The sequence below is a fragment of the Peromyscus eremicus genome, chromosome 6, assembly GCF_949786415.1.
Source record: "Peromyscus eremicus chromosome 6, PerEre_H2_v1, whole genome shotgun sequence".
Lineage (NCBI taxonomy): Eukaryota > Metazoa > Chordata > Mammalia > Rodentia > Cricetidae > Peromyscus > Peromyscus eremicus.
The window spans coordinates 70492890-70518003 of record NC_081421.1 but is presented as its reverse complement, the minus strand read 5'-3'; the positions used below and the strand labels follow the sequence as shown (position 1 = coordinate 70518003).

The window sequence follows — 25114 nt, the reverse complement described above, 5'->3', positions numbered from 1 at the left end:
GCAGGAAGTGATATGGCTGGGTGGAGAGAGGAATGTAAGGTGGGAAGAGACAGAAGCTTACTTGAGCCTTTTTGGCTGAGGACTCAGAGGCATTCACTCAGAGGACCCCTGGAGTTGGCAAGGTGAGGAGCGGCTGTGCCTTGTTCCTTTGTCTCTCTGATCTTTCAGCATTTACTGCAATATCTGGCTCCGGGTTTTTATTATAAGACCATTTAGGATTCGTTCAACAATGCCTAGCTTTTTATGCAGGTGCTGGGGATTTGAACTCATGTCCTCATGCTTGTGATCAAGTGCTTTTATCCATTAAGCTATCTCCTGGGGGCCCCAATTGTTTTCTTTGTATGAGTTCATTTGTTCACCTTTGGTAGACCATGATATGAGCTCCAAAGGGGGACATTCTAGACCCATGCTTTAACACTCTGCGTTCTCAGCCACTCTGTACTGAAAATAATAACAACAGTTAGCACTTAAGTGCAAACTGTCCTGTCTGAAATAATCTGCTCTTCTCCTCCCAAACAGTCTCTCACTTCACAGCCTAATGAAGTAGATATCACTAGATCCAATTTACAGGTGAGCAACAAAGCCTCAGATGTGTAGTAGCTCACAGCAGGCCAGATGTAAATCAGCAGCTGGGACTCCATGCTCTCCCTTCCCCAGCAAGTCTGCCACCCTCTTAAAGGCACAGCCCAAAGGTCACACAAACCAGAGTTAACATGTAGAGGCAGGTTTTATTTAAACAAGTTACACATATTAGTTCCTTTCTCCCTTCTGAAGACCTCACCATCAAAGGCTGGCCTTAGATTTTCTAATTCAAAAACACTCATTTCAGAAAATAAACACATCCGGTAACTAGAAGAACAGAGAATCGTAATGCCAGTGTCAGCAACTGATGAAACGTGTTGAGGGCTGGAACATCCGGTGTGCTTTCCCAAGTACCCTGTCACTTCCTGCCCAAGCCTTTCTTTCTACCCATCAGTAACATCCAAATGCCAGCAGAGGGACCCAGAGATGGATCAGGGGACGAGAATGACCTCTGAACCTTCACCCACCTGTTCTGACTTCTCATGCCTGTCCCTTAGGCTGTTTAAGATGTAAGCTCAGACCTCCTGCCAGACAGCTGAAAGGGAGGCGGGAAGAGCCAAGCTTCTCTGCACCTTTCCTTACGTTCTTTAGGACTTTTCTTCCCCATGCTGTCAGCACACACACACACACACACACACACACACACACACACACACACACGAATGTGCCCACACATACACATGCATATGCACACACATACATATGTATATGTACACACACATACATATGTATATGTACACACACATATACACATACACACACACACACACACGGGTGAGCATGCACACACACAAATCTATTTTAATGTAGCAATGTGTCTGAGTCTCAGTGTCTGATTCTGAGCATCTTTCATCTGCATAAAAAAAAATGGAAGACACCTATTATGGATCTAATCAGTGGAGAGCCCAGGCTAGACCCTGAGGAAGGCAGGGCTTTTCTGCAGTCCTTCCCTGGCAGTCTTCCGAGGGGTACCAAGGAAACATGGGAATTTAAATAAGGGCCTTGCCAAAAACAACTGGAGATCCCCTCCTTCTTCCCGGTGCCCTTGATGCCTCTAAGGAGAGGGAGGTCTGGGGCCTCTTGGCCCTCGAGCAGTGGAAGACGCGTTTAGGAGGGAAACCGGCTCTTCAGTGTCGTCTCTCTTTTTTTTTTTTTATTTTCATCTTCACAGCAGAATTGTTTTTTCCCAGGAGAACCCAAGAAGCACAATGCTTCTTTGTTTCACTAAATCCTGGGAAAATTCCGCTGAACTTGGTGGCTGGTAACCTGGCTAGGATTCAAGAGAGGACGGTGGCTTCTCGGACATTCTTGCTAACCAAGGTTTTCGAGGAACCACTGGATGAACAGCCGCAGAGGTAGGCAAGGACGGTTTCTATCGTCAGGTTGAACTGTAAAGGACTGCAGATGACAGGTGGTGGCAATTCCAGTGACACTTGTGTGTACAGTGACCCCCGGAGGTCCTGGCACCCTTGTGCGCGGGTGTCTCTCCTGGCAGAAAGGCTACGACATCACGAGGATGAGATGTGTGCCAAAGGCACAGTCCAAGGCACTTGTAAAGCCGATGCTGGCCAAGGTCCAAGGATAGCCCCTTAAGACTGGGAGGAGGGGGATGTAGCCTAGGGCAGCCCACAGCTACCTCACCTCCACTCCGAGGTATGGTCCATGGAAACAACAAATTCAAGGGAACGATACAATGTAAATTGCCTGATGAATACTCTCCATTGGCTGAGAACCTTGGGATCTTAAAAAAAAAAAAAAAAAAGAAAAGAAAAGAAAAAAAAGGTGTACATAGTACCAAAGAAGCCAGGACTTGGAGGTCCTATCTGGTATGTTGCTGGTGTTGGTCTGTCCTTCCCAGGCCAGATTTTGCCATGGTTCCTGTCCCTGCCTCCACCCTATCCAGTAAATCATGTGAAAGCCTTCACTGTGTATACTGGTAGAGGATGAAGAGGGACAGGACCTGAGGACTAGCCCTGTCTTTGAGAACACTCTCGTACTGTAATTTTGAGAACTGATGATCAACGCCATCCAGACCTGGGGTCAGAAGGGGCACAGCAGTACTGAGAAGAAGAAGAAGAAGAAGATGCTGTTGTGAGAGACTGCTTCTCCCTGCCAGCAGCCTCCTGAGATCCCTTCTGGGACTGGCCCTCCCTCAGAGGGTCACACTGACAGGTCATCTGACCTTGCTTTGCTGCTGGCCTTGCTAAGGCGACGCTTGTCACCATGGTAGCTCGGGGGAAGGCGGTGGCCTGGAGAGGCTCCACTGGGCTCCTCGGGCTTCTGGCCATACCGCATGTGGATGAAACCCTCCCCAGAAATACGCTCCTGGTCCGGCACTTCCTCCATAGCTAGAGTGTCTGCGTTCTTCCGGGAACCCATGTTATTACTGAAGTCACCTAAGAATTTCTCGTCAGGGCTGTTCTTCAGGCACTGATGGAAGTCAGGGGGAGGAGTGAGGCTCTGGACTAGGCTGGTGGAGGGGCCAAGAAAATGGTGCTTATCCGTTCCCTGCCGGGGCTTGACAAAGCGCTGTCGGATCTTCTTCCAGCCTAGGTGGTAGAGCTCAGCCAGGCTGAGAAAGAGAGACAGTCCAGCCACAGCCAGCATAAAGACAATGAAGACGTTCTTCTCTGTGGGCCGCGAGACATAGCAATTGACTGGGTGAGGACAGGGACTCCTGCGGCAGACATGCAGGGTGTCCAGGAAGACCCCGTAGAGGAGGTACTGGCCCACGATGAAGGCCACCTCCATGGTGGTGCGGATCAGAATGGTACAGACATAGGTGTTGAGTAGAGTGCCCTGGAGGACAATCTTCCCCTCCACTTCCTTCCAGCAGGACAGCTCTGCCTTCTCATACTCATAGGAACCCGAGCCACCAGCCTCTTTGGCTTTCTCGGCATCCCGCAGCTTCTGCTTTTCCTGCATGCGCACTGTGTGCATGGCGTGGCCCATGTAGACCAGAGACGGCGTGGACACGAAGATGATCTGCAGTACCCAATAGCGAATGTGGGAGATGGGGAAGGCTTGGTCGTAGCAGACATTCTGGCAACCAGGCTGAATGGTATCGCACCGGAAATCAGCCTGCTCATCTCCCCAGGAGGACTCAGCAGCAGTGCCCAGGACCAGCATTCGGAAAATGAACAGGACGGTGAGCCAGACCTTGCCGATGACCGTGGAGTGCTTGTGGACCTCCTCCAGGAACTCCCCCAGGAAGCTCCAGTCACCCATCTTGCTAAGCCTAGGAGACCGATTCCGAACCTTCTGCAAACAGAGAAAAAGATGTCTGTGAAGGATGTTTCAAGAGGTTTAGAAGGCCCCATCATGCTCTGGGCCGCTGATTCATACCCCTGTGTTCTTTAAGAAAGTGCCACCTTTGCTGGGTAACACGGTGCACACCTGTAATACTAGCACTTGGGAAGCAGATGCAGGAGGATCACGAGTTCAAGCTTCTTGTGGTCTCATAGAAAGTTAGAGACTAGCTGGGCTACACATGAACCTGTCTCAAAAGAAAAAAAAATGATTTGTGGATAGTTTAAAATAAATTTTGTATGTCTAAAGAATACCCTCTACTAATTAAAGACTGTTTGGGTTTTTGTGATGTGACCTGGGCATCTGGAGTTAGGTCCTTAAACAGAGTCGATCTGACCCACTTTTGCACACATGGACTCACACATGCACAAGACAACGCCCAGGCTTGGGTGGGGATGGGAGTCATGAAGTCCCACCCCTAGCTGAGGAGGTGTTGGCAACTGACGGCTGCTGGGCAAGAGACAGACGGTTCTCTTCAGAGCTTTGCCCCGAGAGCTCCCGTGCTGCAGCAGATGGCCCTGCCCCGTGCACACGCTGGCCCCTGCCCCGTGCACACGCTGGGCCCTGCCCCGTGCACACGCTGGCCCCTGCCCCGTGCACACGCTGGCCCCTGCCCCATGCACACGCTGGCCCCTGCCCTGTGCACATGCTGGCGGTACTAAATGCATTGACTTACTCAAAGAAAGGGCAGATGAAGTCGGGAGGGAGTAGTGGTGGGGATAAAAGGCAGGGACTGAGGAGAAGGGAATGGGGCTGGGGTGGATTTAGCAATTTACTTTTTTAAAACCTCAGTTGGATGAGGGCGGGGCAAGAGAGACAGCTCACCAGTTAAGAGCACTGGCTGCTGCTGCAGAGGACCTGGGTTTCTACACCCACACGGCAGCTCACAACTTCCCGAAATGCCAATTTTAGGGAATCGTGGTCTCATGGGCTGCTGCATGCATGCTGTGCACGTGAATTCATGCAAACACACACACACACACACACACACACACACACACACACACACACACACACACATGCATGTGTACACATACAAAATAAACAAATAACCTTAAAAATGAGGACAGTGTAATTTCCTTAAAGCCAAATGTATCGAAAAGTACCCTCCCATTCAAAAGTTAGAGAGGAAGTCCTAAAGCAAGCAGTCATGGCATCCACATGAAGGATCTAGAAATCTTGTAAGGTGTGTGTTGCAATGTAGAGTCTGTGTCTTGTCCCCAGACATTCTACTTCAGAAGGTGAAGTGTGTGAGGTCATAGCCTGCCCCTTGAAGACATCAGTCTCTAAGAGGCCCAGATCCCATCCCATTCCATCCCTAGGATGGAGAGTTAAAAAGACTCATTTTGTGCCCTAACAGCAGGCCCCTAATTAGTTTTGTGCCCTAACAGCAGGCCCCTAATTAATGGTCTTACCCTGTACCGGCTCCTCCATATTCTCTGTCACATACATTATGCTGAACTAGACCGTGTAATAGGAAAGGTCTCACCACCCCCATTAGGATATAAAAACCAGACTCCTCCTTTGTTAAGAGATTTCTCTTCTCTGAGGGCTTTTTCTTCTGGGCCCCCTTCACTCTCAGTCTATCGTAATGGCTACCTTACATTCCTTTCTTTTAAAACATGATTTATTTTTACTGTATGTCTATGAGTGTTTTTGTCTGCATGTATAGATATGTGCGTCATATGTGCTCCTGGTACCTGAGGAGGCAGGAACAGGGCACTGGATCACCTGGAACTGGAGTTATGGATGGCTATAAGCTTCCATGTGTGTGCTGGGAACTGAACCTGGGTCCTCTGCAAGAACAGCAAGTGCTCTTAACCACGGAGCCATCTCTCCAGCCCCTCTATTAATGAGGCTTGTATTTGGGTTGTACCCTTTAAACCCTTGTTTTGTTATTTGTATAACTGTCCTGTTCTTTTCCTTCCATCTATCTGTCTGTCTGTCTGTATGTATGTATGTATGGGTGTTTTGCCTATATGCTTAAGCACCATGTGTATGCAATGCCTGCAGAAGCCAGAAGAAGGCATCATCTCCCCTGGAACTGGGGTTACAGACAGTTGTGAGCCACCATAGGGGTGCTGGGAATTGAACCTGGGTCCTCTGGAAGGGAAGCCAATGCTCTGCCTCTTGAGCTGTTTCTCTAGCCCAGTCCTTTGTAATGCTCCCTCACCTCAAGGCCCAATCATGGTGTCGAGAACCTTTCTCCTAGTAAAGTTAACTCCTGAAAAGTAAGTGTATGTCAGCTCCTTTTCCAACCCAACCATCTCTATTCCATCCTTCTATCTAAAGGGGTGGCCTCTTAGGAATCTGGATTTGCAACAAGCGCTTCAGATGATTCTCGTGCCAGCAGGTCAGGCCCTAAGCCTGGAGTTGGGAAACTAGGCTTGGGGTCTGCCATGTGTCTCTGAGCACTTCCTTAACTGAATCTGTTTCCTTTCATTCAAGTGGGAGGTTGTGCCACCAGAGGACCTGGAGGATCCAGCGGGGTGAAGAATGTGATGGACGCAACTTCACACCGTAAACGTCCCATGTGTTTTGAATGGCAGAAAGTTTTTATGACTCCAAAAGGCAAGCTGAGGTGGAGGAGGCGATAAAGAGAAAGGGTGGGGGTGGCAGGCTCCGCTTCTCCAGAGGCATTTCTACTGATCAGCGTCAGCTGCGGTGCAGCCGTGTGGAGAGACAGCGACCCAGACCACATCTGGGTCACTTTAAAGGCAGCGCGGGTTCTCGGTAGCCCCCCCCCCCCCCCCCCCCCCGCTTCCAACTCCCATAAGCTTCAGGCAATATGACAATGCTGATCTCCTTCATGTCCGCGACATGGTACAGCCATTGCAACTGTGGCTCCATTCGCTAAGAGATCTGCTTACAAAAAAGTTGTACAAATGTCCTTTGTCCATCCATTCCAAGTCCCACTGGATTCCCAGATGCTTGCTGTGGTTGTTTGAATGAGAATGACCCCCCTAGTCTCATACATTCGAATGCGTGGTCCCCAGTTAGTGGAACAGTTTGGGAACGATTAGGAGGTGTGGCCTTGTTGTTGGAGGTGTGGGTGTGGCCTTGTTGTTGGAGGTGTGGCCTTGTTGGAGGAGGTGTGGCCTTGTTGGAGGAGGTGTGGCCTTGTTGTTGAAGGTGTGGCCTTGTTGTTGGAGGTGTGGCCTTGTTGTTGGAGGTGTGGCCTTGTTGTTGGAGGTGTGGCCTTGTTGGAGGAGGTGTGGCCTTGTTGGAGGAGGTGTGGCCTTGGCTGGAGGAGGTAGGTCCCTGGGAATAGGTTTTGTGGGTTTCAAAAGCCCACACCAGGCCCAGTCTCTCCCTCTGCTGCCTGTGGATGAGAACGTCAAGCTCTCGGCTGCTGCTCTAGTACCCTGCCTGCCTGTCTTCTTCCCACCATGGTGATCATGGACTAATCCTCAGACACTGTAAGCAAGCCTCCAATGAAATGCTTTCTTTTGTAAGGGTTGCCTTGGTTACAGGGTCTCTTCACAACAATGAAAACTCTAAGGCACCCTCCTCCTTCCAGCTACTTCTTACAAACCCTTGTACCCAAAGCTGAAAGCCTTTCCCCCGCCTCCATTGCTTTCTATAGGTCTCCCTGCTCCCTCCTCAGCTACCTTGGCGATGCTCAGGATACTCATTCTCCACCCAGCACTTATTACCTTCTCCCCAGTGGGGAGATTTTGAGAACAGATAACATCTTCTCTTCTGTCATCCAGAGACTGGCCCAAAGTAGGTGCTCAGTAGATCTTAACTGAGCAAAAGAGGAATAAGAGGCACCGGTGTTCTCTGCCCAAGGGCAAGCCAATTGCTTGTTCCTTGCCTGTGTCCTGTTAGCAAGCTGAACAACCCAGACAGACGGAGCCAGAGAAGCAGCTCAGTGGTTAAGAGCACTTGTTGTTCCTACAGAGGACCCAGGTTCAGTTTCTAGGACCCACACAGGGGCTCACAACCCAAGTGTTCTGGGACTCTCTTCTGACTTCTTGTGGACATCTGCATCCACTTGCACACATAATTAAAAATAGAATAAATCTTAAAAAATGAAAATCAGAAGGGGAAGTTGGAAATGGAGAAAAAAGAAACCATATAACTACTCGTTAAGAGAACACAGGTATAGGACTTATTCAGACTTCAAGTTCCTGTCGTTACCTGCTGAGCTTAAACAAATAGTTCGGTCTGTGCGCTACTGCCCTCATCCACAAGTGGATGGAGAGACTGGGACTCAGCGAACCGAGTGCTACTAGGTGACATATAAACATCACTGTGCACAGAGCCCAGCATGTGACAAACAAAAGCCACAGCCACTACCGACTAGAATCTAGTTAGGAAGAAGGGAAACAAAAGGGGGAAAGTGTGTTCCCCCAGAGGAAGGAGAAATGGAAGGAAGGACAGGAAGGGGGGAGATGTGGGAAGAAACAGATACACAAAGGAAGTAAAAATAAACGACATCTTCTTCAGGAGCTGGGACAAGTATCCCACACTTAATCCTTGAGGAATTTTCTCTTGATCTTTTCACTCTATCCCTCATTCCATACAAGTCCCCAAGGAAGTATAAAAATAAATCCAGACAACGACTGTGACACTTTGAAAGTCTGGTCTGTCAAGAGGTCTGACTTCAGGGTTCCTTGCTCGTGGTCAGTGGGTGACGCCTGGAAGAAGGGATGCCTAGGTTTTAGAAATTATGTGGAAAACCAGAAACCTAGTATTAGGACGGGTGTCTCATTAGGAGGGAATAACAGAAGTTATCTAGGGAGGTGTAGGGGTGAGGCAGACCCTTGGGTCCCTGGCAGAGGAAATAAGATGAAAAACCTTTCACTTATGACTTCCTTCTGACCTTCAGACTATGACCTTCAGACTAGGTCAGCACAGCTTTAAGTGTTGCTACCGTGTACCAGCTGTTCAGGTTTTAATGTGAAATGTCCATGGCTGGAGTCAGTTTTGTAGCTACATTGAGTCCCTTTGGGACCCGGACAACCTCGGCCAAAGAAATTTGTAGATTAGCTACTAAGTGAGTTGACTGGGTGTACAGCACACGAATGCTTTCTAGATTTTATCTGTTTCATGGCAGGAAGTGTGTTGGGGGAGGTCAAAGGAAGTTGCCCATGCCATGAATAAATGCAGTGAATACAATGGTAACTTCCCTCAGTCCTTCAGTTGTGGACCTCTCTGGCATCTCCCACTGTTTTAAAGTTCAAACTCAAATCTCCCCAGTGAGACCCTTCAAGCACTGTACGATTCTATCTTTTCCTTGCTGTTTTCCTCATCTGCTCACTATTTAAGACATCCAGTTCTCCAGGCATATACACATACTATGCCTTTCCACATCTTGGTCTGAGTTCCTCTTGTTTCTGTCACCTAGAATATCCTTCACTTCATCCATTCATTTAAAGTTTCTTTTTGAGGGCGTGTGTATGTGTGCGGTAGCCAGGTCATCTAGGCATGAGAATTCAGCATGAAGGAAAGTCAAGCAAAGATTTTTTGCTTTTCCTTAGCTTAATTCCCTTTATTTCCCTTACAGAGAGAAGTTAAATGCATACTTTCAGCAAAACTGCTGTGTTACAACATGCTAATACAGCGATGTTAATGTTAATATACTAAGGAAGGGTAAAAAGCTATTGGGGTATTCAACGGGAGCCTAAATCTGGTTTACTGGGTTTGTAGAGTCTTGTTGGGCCAGGGCTATTCAAAGAGCTGTGGGTAACTAATTGTGTTCCATATCTCTCTGCAACTGATCAGATCTGTAAAATCTCTAAGCTAAAAGAGGTGATCCCTAGAACCAAAATTCTGTTCTCAGGACCCACAGCAGGCAGCTCACAACGCCAGTAACTCCAAGTCTGGGGAATCAGACCCAATCTTCTGGATCCCAAGGGAACACACATACACACAAAATTTTAATATAGTGATAAAAATAAATCTTAAAAAAGGCCAGGTATAGCAGTGTGCATCTATAATCCCAGCACCAGGTAAATGGAGACAGGAACATCTGTATGGCTTGCTCAACAGCCAGGCTGGATGAATCAGTGATCAGACAGAGATGATAGATAGATACATAGATACATGATAGATAGATAGATAGATAGATAGATAGATAGATAGATAGATAGACAGATAGAATAAAATATTTTTAATCAAGGAGGGAAAATGTGTCTTGAATATGCATTGCACTATCCTGTGGTCTGAGCTCCTAGGATGAATGAAAAGAGAAGAGAATGGAAAGTGAGGGGACCACCAGCATTCATCTCTCTCTGTTTCTTGACTGCAGCGATGTGACCAGACAACCTTCCTGTACTGGTTGGTAGGTTTTTGTCAACTTGACACAAACTAGAGTCACTTTGGAAAAGGGAACACCAATTCAGGAATTACTTTCATCACACTGGCCTTTGAGCATGTCTGTGGGGCATTTTCTTAGTTAATAATTGATGGAGAATGACCCAGCCGACTGTGGGTGGCACCACCTCTGGATAGGTCTAGGATTGTATAAGAAAGCAGCTGCAGGAGCCATGGGGAGCAAGCCAGTAAGCAGTGTTTCTCCACGGCCTCTGCTTCAGTTCCTGCTTTTAAGTTCCTGCCTTGGCTTCCCTCAGTAATGGACTGTCACTTGGAAGTGTGAGCCAAATAAACACGTTCCTTCCCAAGTTGCTTCTGATCAGTGTTTTATCATATCAGCAGAGAAGCTAACTAGAACACTCCCACCACCTCACCATCCCACCATCCATCCCACCATCCATCCCACCATCTCACCATCCCACCATCTCACCATCCATCCCACCATCCCACCATCCATCCCACCATCCATCCCACCATCCATCCCACCATCCATCCCACCATCCATCCCACCATCCCATCATCCCACCATCCCATCATCCCATCATCCCATCATCCCATCATCCCACCATCACACCATCCCACCATCCATCCCACCATCCATCCCACCATCCATCCCACCATCCATCCCACCATCCCACCATCCCACCATCCATCCCACCATCCCACCATCCAACCATCCATCCTACCATCCATCCCACCATCCCACCATCCCACCATCCATACCACCATCCATCCCACCATCTATCCCACCATCCATCCCACCATCCCACCATCTATCCCACCATCCCACCATCTATCCCACCATCCCACCATCCCACCATCCCACCATCCCACCATCCCACCATCACACCCTCTCACCATCCCACCATCCCACCATCACATCCTCCATAATAAACAGTATCTCTTCTTAAGCTGTGAGCCAAAACGAGCCCTTCCTTCCATAAACTGCTTTGGTGAGGTATTACTGTCACAGCAGCGAGAAAAGTTAACACAAATAACAACATCACACAGTGGTTCTAAGGAGATTCGAATCTCCTTCCTGAAATCCAGTGAAACAACTAACACTTTCACCTCTCAAAATGTGCTTCTCTGCAGCCTCCTGCCAGCTCGGTGAGCAAGGACCACGTTTCTCTACTCAAGACGGAATTTCACCTTCAGAATTACAGATATTCAGGCTTTGCTATAAATGAACGGCTCCTCATGCACTCTGTTCAGTGATTCCTACCGCCTGTTCTGCAGAGGAGAAACCTAGAGACAGCTGATTAAGGAAGCAAAGACTAAAGAAGCAGACCCCCTGGGCTTCAGTGTCTGGCCAATCTAGTGTAATGCCCGTAAGTCCCTTCCATCTTCCCTCCATGCATGGAGCTCGTCAATTCTCAGGTCTCTGCGCTTGGAGCTTTGCAAACTCCCACGAATGTTGGGCCACTGAGTGATTTCAGACATGAATCTGCTGTTTGGTGATAATGCCCAGGGTCAACTTTTATGCAATCAAGCAAATATTTATTATGCTCCCTTGACGTAACCTATGCTATATATAGTGCTGGGGAAAGTATGTAAGAAAGCATAACTCACTTCATCTTGAACGTTTACCGAATGTCTTCTTACACCAGGCCAGTGTTAGAACAAAGGTTGATGTGACTCTATGGTAAAGAAACACTGTGCTGTGAAGGAACACTGATAAAGCCAGAAACAGACTAGCAATGAAGTATGATGTGCCATACAAACAAGTCAAACAGCATTGCCCTAGGAGCAAGTGGGTGGATAAGAGGACTTCCTGGAGGAGGCAACCTTAGTAGATGTGATGTTTATTGGGACACAGAGTAGGAGAAGGAGATGCAGGAGAGATGAGGACATTTCAGACACAGACACCCACAGGAAGGAACACAGTGGGATGAGAACTGGCGTGGCTTTGGGGTGCAAAGAAAACCAGAGGGGGGAGTCTGCCTAGGAGGCAGATTGTGGGAGACTGGAGGCCATGTCTCAGAGTCCAGAACAGCTCTCTGTCCACATGTTCACTGCACCCAGTACATGCCTTGCTTCTGAGGGCAGACCCTGAGAAGGTAGCCCTCCCAGGGGGCTTGGGATATTAAGGACTACATGTAATCTCCATGACTCCTTTAGTAATGGCTGCAGCATAAACCATGCAGGCCACAGGAGGCAGGTGTCCTCGACCACGCTTCCTAGGATTGCACCCTCACCTCTCTTGTGTAAGAGTACATATTATGAATGAAGAAGTGGCTTCCAAAGGGGCAGCTGGGAATCATCTATATTCTTTGGTAAGAATTTTATTCTTTGAGGTTGCATGTAGCAAACTTTCTCATATAATGTCTGACAACAGTTTCTGTGTGTCCGAGTCAGCAGCTGAGACTTGGGGTGCACCGGAAAGTCTTTGGGGTCTCACAAACGTACTAAGCCTATTTGTTCCACTGGCCATGTATCGTCTCTCATTGGAGTCTCCTCAAGGAATTCCCCTCCCATGTTGCACCGTGCACCTGGTGGTATGTATACCATAAAAACAACAAGGGATGAAGGATAGCATTCACATGACTCAAAACACCAAGGACCCAATGAATCGAGGCTGATCTTCCTCAACTGCTAAAGAAAAGGACTAAAATGAATGAGCAGAGCTAGCTCCACTTCGGAGTCATTTTGCATGCCGTAGGCCAGCCTCCTGGGAAGCCGGCTTAGGAACTCCTGTCTCGTGCCAGAACGCCAAAAAGATGGGAGGCACCGAACCTTCCTTCTGCCTGTGGCTAATCAGGACTGAATGTGTCTACAGTAGACACTGTCGCTGTGCACGATTCCTTCATGCCTCCTCCCCTCAGATCACTGGGAAACTTCTCCAAGTTTGTCAAAATTAGATTATAAGACCACTCCACAGAGGCTAATTCTGGACAATGACACATGCTCTGGGCAGTATCTTATAGATCTCTGTTCCTCAATAAAGGCTGTTATTCATAGTAATAATAACAGTCCCCTGGGGCTCCACTGCGATTCCGCTCGCCATACAGTGGAATGCAGCACAGAGAAGGGTTGGCACGCTTCCCAATTAAGAGAATTCTGTTGTAAAGGGCCCCAGAGGGCCTCCTCAAAGAATGCCTCAGGCACAGCATTGTGCCAGTGCAGTTTAGTGCGTAGTGTTTACTGAGCGACTGCACGATGCCAGACAGTCAAGGTAGCTGTAGAGTGCCAGGAGGAATGTCGTCTCAGAGCTCTTGTGTACTTACTCGATCATGTAGTTTTCTGATTCCCCCTTTCCTAGCAGTTTTCCCCCTGAAAACACGTGGGAAGAACTCCATGCAAAACCAGTTTGAGGACTCAGCTATCTCAATCATCTTTACTATCCTTGAAATTCTCAACTACATGGTCTAGCTTATCTAGTGTTTTACACAGACACACACACACAGACACACACACACACACACACACACTGATGATGGTGATACAATATTTACTGAGCTATTTCGGTGAGCTGAATACCCTGTAAACATTACAGACTGTTTCGTTTGAGCCTCACAACAAGCTCAGGAAACGGAGGCCATTCCCATCCCCTCATAGAGCTCAGAGTGAAATCACACTACCAGCAGAAGGTGGAGTTGGAGTCAAACCCAGATCATGGAACACCTGTCTGCAATGCTCCATCCTAACAACTGGGCTAATTTCCATCTAAACTACCTGCCCCGCCTTCCTTTGGCAAAGCTTCACCAGGAGAAGCTGGCCACTTCTGTATGAGGTGACTGGATGCTCATGGGACAATTATTACACTGGGAGTTGATTTAAGTAGTTGGAGTAATTCTTACGGTTCAGGTTTAAATTCTGAAGGGAATGAGCAGGCACCTGGCACTAGCTGCTGCTACTGAGCATGCGCTTCAGCTACTTCCTCAGCATTAGAAGGTGACTAGGGCCAGCATCCCTGAACCTTGATCACTATATAAGGGAGAGGAAGACAGAGGTGAGAGAGAGAAGGAAAGGAACAGATGGATGAGATACAGTTTTCCTCCTCCTCAAGCTGGCGGCGGATAATTGACTCTTTTAAAAATCTAATTATTTTAGTCTGGCAAGGGCAGATTGGTGGATTCAGAGACACCTGCCAGCGCATTGTTGTTTAGAAGCCAAGAGAGTGAAGGGTGGAGGCAAAGGGAAGAAAGAATTGTGCTGGAAAAAGCAATCATTTCCTTCCTTAAATGTTAAAAATGAGTAGTTAGAAGTGGGTAGTGTGTAGAAATACTAATTTACAACAAAATATTAGGAGGTCTTTATTAATTACCCCACGGGAGTTGCTTAGTTCCTATGTAATTAGAAATGAAAACTATTTATGATGATCCCCAACTGTCTTTATTGTTCCTATGGTCTTGTAATAGATTCATAGAGCCTTACAGCTGCAGACACAGACATCTCTCAGACTCAACCCTATTTTTATATGAGACAACTGTAGACCAGAGACCATAAGAACATTAGCACCATTGAGAGCAAGATGGATTTCCATGTGCACGGCTCTCTACAAACCATGATTTAAAACCCATCCATTAACTCTCGTAGGGAAGTCATATTATTCCATTTCACAGAAGAGACAATGGAGGTCCAAAGTCCCATGATTAGCAAATGCAGCAAAGGGACCTGATCCCAAAGCCCACTTTGTCTTGACAAAAACTCCTAGGACCAACAAAGTGTGACAGACCTGTATCCAGAATGCCAGTCTCAACTGGTGAGGAGGGCATTGCTCACTTCATCCAGTCCCACCAGAAGCCCAGGATTTCTTCTTACCTTCGGTTTCACTGGCTCTTGCTTATGCTGTTCCCGGCATGAGTCACTGTGTCAGGGGCCTCAGCCCACAGTGGTCAGAATCCCCAGACTCTTCAGCGTCTGCCACCATTTGGTCAGAATTCACATATAAAAAGTTATTTCCTTTTTTAGCCAGTAAGGGCCCTTGGCTGTGGCAGTCTCTACTGCTGGACTTCTAGCTAGCCAAACAGCACTCTGAGGTCTCGTAGCCGTCACATCATAACAAGGACAACAGAAACAGTCATAGCTAGATGATGGACTCATGGTTTCTAAGAAATACTCGGGCCAGGACTCCGATTTCATTGCTCCCTAGTTGAGTGGTCTCAGTTCCCAGCTCAAAAACAAGTGGGAATGTTTAGTCAAGGGCACTAAAGAATATATGAAGATGTGGAAGCATCTAGAACACTGTTTGGCACATTGGAGGCATCCGTTAGTACCTCGTTTTCTTCTCTGATGTTTCCAGTAAAGACCATCAACCTTGACCCAATCACCCGACTTGACAGTGAACTTGAATTCTCAAGAAATGGGTTAGTGCCACTGCAAGGCTCTCGTGGCACTAGGTACCGGACAGCAACTGTCGGGGACAAGGAAAACACGGCGATTGGAAGGACACTCACACACCCATTAGATGTGGTTTAACTAGGCATCAAGACCCTCTGGGCAAGACTGAGGCAGAGAGTTGTGTACGTAGGCCTGCTCAGATCAGGTTCCTCTCGTCCCCGAAGCAGGCTTGCCTCATTCACATCTTTAGCGCCTGAGCATGCTTCATGGGATTGAAGCACTAGAGCCCGTCCGATTTGTTCATAGCTGAAGGCAAAGGAGAAGCCAAGCAGACTAGGTCTACTGGGACGAGAAAGAGGAACTTCTCTACTGTAAACTGGGGGTTAGAGACATCTTAGCCGGCTACTTCTGCCTCCTCCTGAAGCTCTGAACTAAGAACTTTCCAGGTTGGCATAGTTGGGATTCTGGAAGTCCTTTGTAGATGCCCAGTGATAGCATCTCATGAAGGAGGCTCTTTCTGGCTCCAACTATTTTGCTGCAGCTTTAGACAGATGCATTCCTTTCCCTGAACCACAATGCATTGATCTAAGGAAAAGCAGTTAGGTAGAATGGTTGCCAAGGCCTGACAACCCTAAGTGGGTGCATCTGGGGAGCCTGGGACTTGCCCAGTTATGAGAAGTTGGCAGTTGAGTTTTTGGCAAAGTCCAGAGAAAAAAACAGACTTTCTAACTCTTAGCTTAGGAGTCAACAAGAATGGTCCAGAGGGGTGGGGGTGGGGGATAGGGGGTGGAGGCAGCATCTATACTCATAAAAAGCAAGCAGTACCTTCTCGGATTTAGGTGTCGTGGCTGGCCTTCACTGAAGAAAAGGCTTTTGTATCAAGTGAGATGTAGTTCAAAGAGCTGGGGGCTGAGGACCAGGTCTGCTGGAGTAGGCCTTATTGCTCTATTGTTGGTTGAACAGCTAGCATGTGGCTGGGGGTGTAGCTCAGTGGTTGGGTGCTTGTACTCATGGATCCAGACCCTAGTGTTCAACGTGTAACAGTAAATAGTTTTCGTGCAATGCGTTCTAAGCCTCACAGAAGAGTTCCTTCTCCTGAAGCTGAGGATCAGAGACATTAAGTAATTTGCCTGAAGTCACACAGCTAATTTCCAAACATCTGAATTAGACACTGTCATGTCCTCTGTGCTATTTCAATCCCTCTGATTCTGAAACCTCAAAGCTCCCTTTATTTATCAAAGTGAATGGATTGCTGGATTTTTTTTCTTGCCCATTATTTGCTAATATGTCAGAAACAATTGATTCAGAAAGCGGCACTAAGCTGTCAGTCATTCACAAGTCAGTCTCTTCCAACAATAGGCAGGAAGTAGGCTATTCTTACAGGAAAATGGGCATCTCTCCTTTCTAGCTAGCTCAACCCTTGAGCCCGGAGCCAGGCCTGCAGGCACACAGACAGCTGCTGAAATCACCTGTGGAACACTAGTCCTTCGCTGGAGGAGAGCTTGACCTCAGATCTACTGGTTCAGGTATTGCAGGTCTCCACGTCCGGTCCTGAGTGACAGACATAGCTCGCCTTGTCCCACTTTAATCGGCAATCCCCAGAGATGTGGTCAGCCAGCACCCTGGAGGCCAGGTGGCACTGTGATAGCCTTGGTGACTGCTGGAGTCCATGACTCCCTGCTGTCTGTACCCCCTGGCAGCCAACCAAAGGTGAGGAAGAGCCGGCAGGAAAGCAGTGGGCGCCTTAAGTGGAGATGCTTGAGTGGAAGCATCAGGGAAGGATGGGAAGGACGAAAGAAAGACAGCTAAGCACAGGGGCAGAGCAGGTGTTATCTCCAACAAGTCTCGGCCCTTTTCTAGGTCTTGGTCTCCTGGTCAAAGGAGTTGGACTGGCCGGTGTGAGACCTCTTCCGGTTTTAATGCCCCGAGACTTTGGGCCAGTGCTAGGAACAGGGATAGGAATGAGGTGGCTAGGAGATGAGAGCAGTGAGTAGTGTCAGGAACCCAGCCAGACACCGCTGGAGTTCCAAGACAGTGGCAAGGCCCAGCCCCTCGACTCAGTGAGTGACGCGGCTCTGTGAACATCACCGTATAGGAAAAACAGGAGCCAGAGGGCATCCCTCTTGGGGTTTTCCACTCTCTACTACAGACTCCTCACTGGAGCTGCTGAGTGAGGAAAGGGCCTGGAGGGGTGGCCACGGGTTACAGACTCCAAATGTCTCTGCTGGCTCAGGGGTGAGGGTGGAGACCTGACAGGAAGGCAGAAAGTCCAGAGTTGTCCCTAGAGAGCAACAAATCAGCCTCTGTCTGGGTCAAGACTCTAGGGACAATGGGTAGAGAAGATGGAGGTCACTTAACCCGCTACTGTGAAAGTCAGGCTGGTGTGCCTGCTAGCCCCAGGGCTGGCGAGGTCAGCCTGCACACAGGGGTCCTGGTCTCTCCTCTGCCGAGCATCTCTGGGTTTCAGGTCTCCTGACCCTTGTCAAGTGTCCTCCACTGCCCTTCCTTCTCCCAGGCCAGTCTGGCCATGCTATCCCTAAACCTTGGCCAGGAAGCACCCGGGTTAGTGATGAGGAGTAACCAGGAGTCCCTGTGATGGATATGATGGTGGGGCACTGGGACAAGGAGACAGGAACCAACTGGATGAAGAATATGAATCTTTGAGTCAAGTGATGCTTTTTAAGTGGTACTGAGTTGCCTTGGAACCCATGGAATCATAGTTCTGCATGGTGTTGCTACGAATGGGACCAGAGAGGGTCGGTCCTTCTACTTCCAACTTTTCACAGGAGAACAATGAGAACCAGAAGGAGGAAGTGTCACGCCCAAGGTCACATAGCTACTCAGGGCACCAGCCCCAGGTTTCCCACCCCCAGGTCCGGGTTCTATTGTCACATGATCAGAAGCGAGGGAAGGAGCGTACAGAAGCCGCTGCTGCCTTCAGGTAGGATGGAACCTTCCAGGCCTCCTCCCTCAGATTAACTCTCTGGATCTCATCAGTCTCTTTGACCTGACCTCAGGGGCGGCTGGGATTCTTGTACACGGCCACTGCACAGTGGGGCCATGATACGCAGCAGGAAGCTAAGCAGAGAATATTTTTAAACTGTCCAACATGCCTTATGAAGAAGAAGAAAAAAAAAAAAACCACAACCAACACATTCTCCTAGATGCTGTGGAAAGCATTTCCAAGAGATTCCATGCCTAGAGAAAACATTGTAAAACACTGCTGGGTTTTTGTCTTTAAAGGGCCAATTCCCACTTACCAAAAGTTCTTGGAAATGGACTAGTGACCCACTTCTTAAGATGCCACACTGTGATTCCACAGGGGCAGACTGCCCCTGGCCCCGCTCGCATTTCAAGACAGGAATCAGTAACTTTACCAACCTTCCTATTTAATTTAGCCAAGCTTCACAGTGGCAGGAACAGAGATGGGTAGGGAATCACAGGCACGGAGGGAGACTTGCTCCTTATCCAGCCTCTGGAGAGGCAAGACTCTGATCTACTTCCCGCTGAGGTGTCGTTTTAGCTTTTAAAGTTCAAGTCCACCCTTACCTGCTTCTTCGCCTCTCCCTGGAGTTGGCGGCTTCGCGCTCTGGCTGCCGTTCAACTGCCCACTGTCATTTGCTCCTGAGCAGGTCAGTTTCCCCTCCCACCCTCTTTTAATCGGTATCCCGAACCCTTCCTCCTCCCACTTCTTCCTCCCCTTTCTCTCTCCACCCCTTTCCCCCTCTGGGTCCCTCCCTCCCCTCTCTCTCTTTTGCGCTCTTAGAATTTTGCGCTCATTTAAAAGTCGTCCCCCCTTCCTCTCTTCCCCCGCCCCGCCGCCCCCCCCCCAACCCGGAGAAAGATACCCCTCTACTCCCCCACCCCGCTGCCCTCTGCTGTCCTGGTGACTGTCCTTGTCCGGGCAGTTCCCTGCACTTGCTCTTTCCCAGCTGGCTCAGGCACAGCCTGCCTGGGTCTTTTCCTGCCTACCCCTCTGCTGAGGTTTTAGAATTCTGCTTTCCTGAAGCGCCCCCACAGAAAAATCCCTCTTCCCCATCCCTTTTCTGTCACCAAAAAAAGAGAAGGTGTCCATCCACACAGCAAGCCCTCAGAGAGTCCAGGAAAATGTAATTCTTTCAAGTCACAGCTGTTTGGCACCCAGAGGACACAGGGCTTAACCTGAGTGGTGGAAGACCTTGACCTGGAGCTCCAAATGGTGGAGCCGCCTTCCCCACCACCCGGAGTGTTCTCTCTCCCTCTTCTCCTCTAACCGGAAGACAGCATCGCCTGTGTGCCTGGTCACTGGGCTAGGGGCTTCACGTATGTGGGCTGTTTCATTCCACTTAATCATTCCAGTTTCTGATCCACACAGGCAGGCAGTTTTCTGCAATGCCCCTGAGGAAACGGAGGGTCAAAGAAATCGAGCTGAGTGGCTGGTTAGGCTTAAAAGTTTTAGCCAATGCTAAAACTCACCTCCTTGGTGAATCTAAAGAAGTGTGTAGATGCCCCTGGTGTAGCTGAACCAGTGAGAGATCTTAGTATATGATTTGTCACGGGAGAGCAAATTCAGAAATCGTGGTGCATCCGTCACCTCAGACCACCTCCTCTTCCGTCTTGTACCAATTCCTCTGTTTGAGCATTAAACCCTGGGTCCAGTGGGGGTGTGACAGATGTCAGAAGTGGGGGTTACTGAAGTCAGAAAAACCAATGACTAAGAGCCCACAGATATGACAGCTGGGGCAAAGAATCTCAGCCAGGGAACCTGAGGGACAGTCTAGACTCCTCGACAGTGTCACATACCACAGTGGGTGGCAGGTGCCAGGCCAGCACACAGATCTGCCTCCTGCTCCACATAGTCGTCTACTTGGTGCCTTCCCCATCCAGAGCCAGTCACAAATGGACTCTATTTTCCACGGGTGAATAAGCTGAGGGCCAGCAAGAGAGGACAGAATACGGGGCTTCCTGTACTGGACTCAAAGAAGGGAAATAACTCTGCTAGAAACAAGTGCAGAGTCTTGATTCCTTAGCAAGAATGTCCTGCGCCAGCCTACCCAGGTTTGAATCCTGGCTCTGCCACTTGATGCTGAGAGCAACACAGGGCAAAGCCACCCTCCAGGAAGCTCGGGTTCTTCAGCTGTATTCTGGGGGTAATGATTTCCCCTTCTCAGGGTCGTCCCAAGAACTGATGAAGTTCTGTAAGGACTGAGGTGAGTGGTTACTACAGGGAGGGACAATGGGTCTGACTACAGAACACAGCCCAGTGTGGTACAGCATGGAGTCTGCTCCCCCCCCCCTCCCCATGCTGACTACAGCTGGGATAGAGTTCAGCCCATGACGCTAGCACAGAGAGCCCTGGGTCCCAGTTTCTTTTCCAGATTGCCCCCATCCTGCGACTTCGTCCCCACTTCCCAGCCACTCCACACAAGGCACTTGGTTAGGTACCAGTTAGCCAGAGACAGCCAGTTAAGATCCCAGAAAGTCTCACCTGGGAGTAATCTGAAGTGGGAAGGGTTTAATTGGAATATTAACTCATAGATCATGAGGCCACCAAAGCAGAAACTAAATGCCAGTAATTAATGCTTAGATCATCAGGGATACCGAGAGAGTACCATTTTCCTTTGAATATCTGGAAGGGAAGACATGCCTAGATACAGACACACCCATGAGGCTGGACAGTCCAGAGCATAGCAGGCACATACCACCACCTTACCTGGAGAATAGAGAATAAACCAGCAGAGAAACTGGGTGAGTCGTTAGAGACTCCAGGACGCCATGCACAGGGCTCAGCATGGCGTCAAGACGGAGCATGCTGTGACGTACCCACAATAAGTGGTTTTGAAGGACTTTGGCAGCATGGTCTATTTCTTGCCAGATTCTCTCTGGCACTAAGGCCAGGATTCTGACAAAAGTAAGGAAAACGTCATTCAAGCTGTAGGTCTGGAGTGATTTTCTAAAGGGACCCAGTGCAGCTTGTCACCAGACCAGAGAACATCACAAACAGATTCCTGATGCCCTAGAGGGAAGTCCACACAAGGGCTGGGGGTAGAACAGACGTTCCTCTGTGCGCTCTCCTTTCCTCCTCATGTTCCGTGTGGAAAAGAGCCCTAGAAAGAGGCATTGAGGGTGGGCTCCACATATTAAAAATGGTACTGCAAAGCCAACTCTACTCAGCACCATGCTAACACACTTCACAATTTTTTCACTTTGAGATGAAAAAACAGAAAAAAATGATCTTTTTTTTTTTTTTTTAAGATTTGCTTTCTTTTTAATTATTTGTATCTGTGTGGAGATGGGTGCACATGAGTGCAGTGCCTATCCAGGCCAGAAGAGGGTGCCAGATCTCCCTGGATCTGGAGTTACAGGTTACAGTTAGTTACAGCGGACAGTCATGAGTGCTGGGAACTAGGGTCCTCTGCAAGACCAGCAAGTGCTCTTAACTACATTGAGCCATCTTTCCAGCCCATAGAAAAACAATCTCGTGAAAACCATCTGAAATGCACACACACACACACACACACACACACACACACACACACACGCATATATATATCAGCCTTGACGAAGACTCATTGGCCACCTCTTTGGACTTAGTCAATGCTGAGAAACAAAAGCCACAAGGAACTGCTGTTCTAATTGCAAAATAGAGTTCTTAATTATAAAAACAATTAAAATAAACACAGTATTGCACATATAATAAATTGCTAAATCATGTGAGGGAAAAATCCTTTGTAAGAGTGTGATTGATGTGTTATAGCAAAGGAGCAAGGAGTGAACATTTTTACTTCACAGTACTGGAGGATAAACAGGATGTTATTATTCCCATTTTAGTGTAAAAAAAAGTTCAGACTCGAAGAAGTTGAGTAACTTGCCCAAGGTTCTTTAAGACATGGAGAAAAGTTCTACCTGAAGCAAAGGGTCATCACTTTGTCCCACAGCTGTAAAGAAAATAGAAACCCCACTGGCCTAGTAAGAAAGGGGCATGGGATACCCCAAGTAAGAGCATGAAAAGAATGGGCACCCCCCCTGGCAGGAGGACTGTTCCCTGTAACTACAAAGGTGACTCAGCCCCGCCTGAGATTCCCACATTCTCCACTGAGGTCTTTAAAGGTGGCATCTCAAAACTCACTTCTTTCCCCCCTTTAGAAGCAAGGTGGGAAATGAGGACACACATTTTCCATGTCCCCTTCACCCGGTGAATCTCTGGCTCTTCAAGTTTCCCTCTCAAGATACTGTGGTCCAGATGTTTGAACAGCCACCTCCTTTACAGCCTACATGAGAACACGTGCAAGTAATTTCTGTCAGCGCTAATTGCAAGAGCAACGAGTCCCCAGCGCCTAATTGGAGGGTGTAAATGGGTAATTGGAGCTGTGGTTAGTGGGATGAGGTCACACTTCTCTGCTGGTTGGGATGCAAACAGGGCAGGCTTAAGCCATCCCTTTAGGACTTTTACTTCCCCTAACGGTGGTCAGAAAAAGGGACAAGAACACCTTGTTGGGAGAAGCAGAAAGAAAAGAAACACGGACTCCCTCGCTTCTGCTCCTTCATTCTCTATTCTCATCACATTTCAAGTGCTAATCCCAAAAGACAAGGTTAAAATCGTATCCAGACCTAATCGGGCCTAGGGGTCCTCTAGGGTCTAGACTTCAGGACTCTTTTGAGGTGGGCTGAGCCAAAGAAGAGGAGGAAGAGCAGGACTCACCATTATCACCCTCACAGTCATCATCACCACCCCTAACACCAAGCAATCTGGATTCTCTCCCACCCAAGTCAGACTATGGGGCAAATACTAGGCCCTTGAGAGTCCGGGACTGGACATTTCATTCTATAACAAAAATGTGGGATCTTTGCTTGGGGCATCTTGGGGCAGACAGCATTTGCTCTCCAAGTCCAGGAAATCCCTGAAACTAGACTATTGAGAATCTTAAACATTATGCCTCTTACAGACAAGGTCTAGAGATTACAACCTACCTACCTTCCCTCCTTCTTTCCTTTCTTCCTTCCTTCCTTTCTTCCCGGAGACTGCATACGAAAAGCCTGACGTGTTGCTAGTGGAATCTGTGCTGGAGGTACCCGAGAATGAGGACTTCAGTCCCTCCAGGCCTGCCCCGCCTGCCGGATATTCTACTAAGCCAAGGAGAAAACAACCCTTGTGTCCCGAGGGCAGACTTTATGGTGTATGCATGTCATGTTCTCACCCATCCAACTGTTGGTGGTTCTTGTGATCCTCCTACTCTATTTGCTCTTTATGATTTTCTTTCTCTCTCCTGCGGTGGTTTCCATGACATAGGAAATGATATTGCGATTGTGACAGTGGCAGGAGTTAAAGCTGTTCTGCAGGTCATGGGAAAAACCCCGAAGGCTGGTGGCAGAAAACGTAGATGGAGTGACATATAGATAGGATAGAAGACAAGAGTTGTCCAGAACTAGTTAGAAGACAACTTGACGAGTTACAGAGAGATGAAGACGGACTTAAGCTGAGAGGAAGCTGAAGTCTGGCACCTTAAACCATTGCTTGTACTTCTGTGCTTTCTGAGAAGCCACAAGTAGATGGCCTCTGGGGCGATAACCTCAGATGTTCTGATAATTATTAACCTGCGAAATAAGTTGGTATACTTTGGCTTTCTGCCTGGGAGCTTCTATGTGCAATCAAGGGGCAAGGGGTACACTTTGCTAATTTCCAAAACGAACTTTTGAAACTATTGTGAAAAACCCAATGACCTGTTGAATTTTCTCATCCTCTATTTCCTTGCATTATTACAATAAAAGACTGGGGTTGAGTCGGATCGGGAGAAGGTGGAGAAGACGTACATCTCCAGATCTGACAAGACTCGTCAGCTTGCACCAACTCGTGTGTCCAAGTCTTTTCTTGTGCCTGCCAGGCATCCCTGCCCTTCGAGACCCTTGAAACTGCTGAGGCTGGTCCCCAGCACTTCCTTCCTTCCTTCCTTCCTCCCTCCCTCCCTTCCTCCCTCCCTTCCTTCCTTCCTTCCTTTCATTCTTCCTTTACTCTACCAAGGGATGCATCCTTGACACCCCCTGCCCCTCTACCTCACAAGGACTAAAGAGGACTTCCTTCTCCTCCAAGTGCAAGGTCAGGTGCTAGGTGGTTAGACTGGTTAGTTTTTTGTAAACTTGACATAAGCCAGGATTATCTGGGAAGAGTGAAGCTCAGTTGAGAAAATGCCTCTTTAGATTGGCCTGTAGGTCAGGCTGTGGGCTCATTTTCTTGATTAGTGATTGACCTGCGAGGGCCCAGCCCACTGTGGGGGATACCACCCCTAGGTTAGTGGTCCTGACGTCTGTAGGGAAGCAAGCTGAGCAAGCCATGGGGAAATAAGCTAGGAAGCTGCACTCCTCCATGGTCTCTGTGTCAGCTCCTGCCTCCAAGTTCCTGCTTTGAGTTCTCTCAGTGATGGACCGACAGGTGAGATAAACCCTTTCCTCCCCGGGTTGTTTTTGGGCAGTTTTTTAATCACAGCATCAGAAGCCAGCTAGGACAGTACCTTAAAATCTTAAGGTACAAGGCTGAAGAACTTCCCGCTGTGCGCTCCGCGACTCTTAGATGTAAGTGGAGGTACAACACTCTGTGCCCATCCTGAAAATTTAGCCACAGATGCTCAAACCCTAACTTAAGGAC

General features: G+C 48.4%; 1 protein-coding gene across 2 annotated transcripts; it reads right to left on the bottom strand.

Annotated features, from left to right (window-relative positions):
- Positions 1 to 1331: 1331 nt before the first annotated feature.
- Positions 1332 to 23966, bottom strand: Gja5 (gap junction protein alpha 5). Of its 2 annotated transcripts, none has more exons than XM_059265926.1 (2): positions 23450 to 23966; positions 1332 to 3843 (listed from the first exon to the last, which is right to left on the bottom strand). In XM_059265926.1, the coding sequence occupies exon 2, from the start codon at positions 3808 to 3810 to the stop codon at positions 2743 to 2745; it is 1068 nt and encodes a 355-aa protein (XP_059121909.1). In that variant the 5' UTR covers positions 3811 to 3843; positions 23450 to 23966; the 3' UTR covers positions 1332 to 2742. The 2 variants fall into 2 exon arrangements, with proteins under 2 accessions (XP_059121909.1, XP_059121910.1); XM_059265927.1 differs by lacking the exon at positions 23450 to 23966 and adding an exon at positions 19045 to 19153.
- Between the last annotated feature and the right edge of the window lie 1148 nt (positions 23967 to 25114).

Bases quoted from the DNA above. Each gene is read 5' to 3' on its own strand.
- Gja5 (XM_059265926.1), bottom strand. From the start codon at position 3,810: ATGGGTGACTGGAGCTTCCTGGGGGAGTTCCTGGAGGAGGTCCACAAG.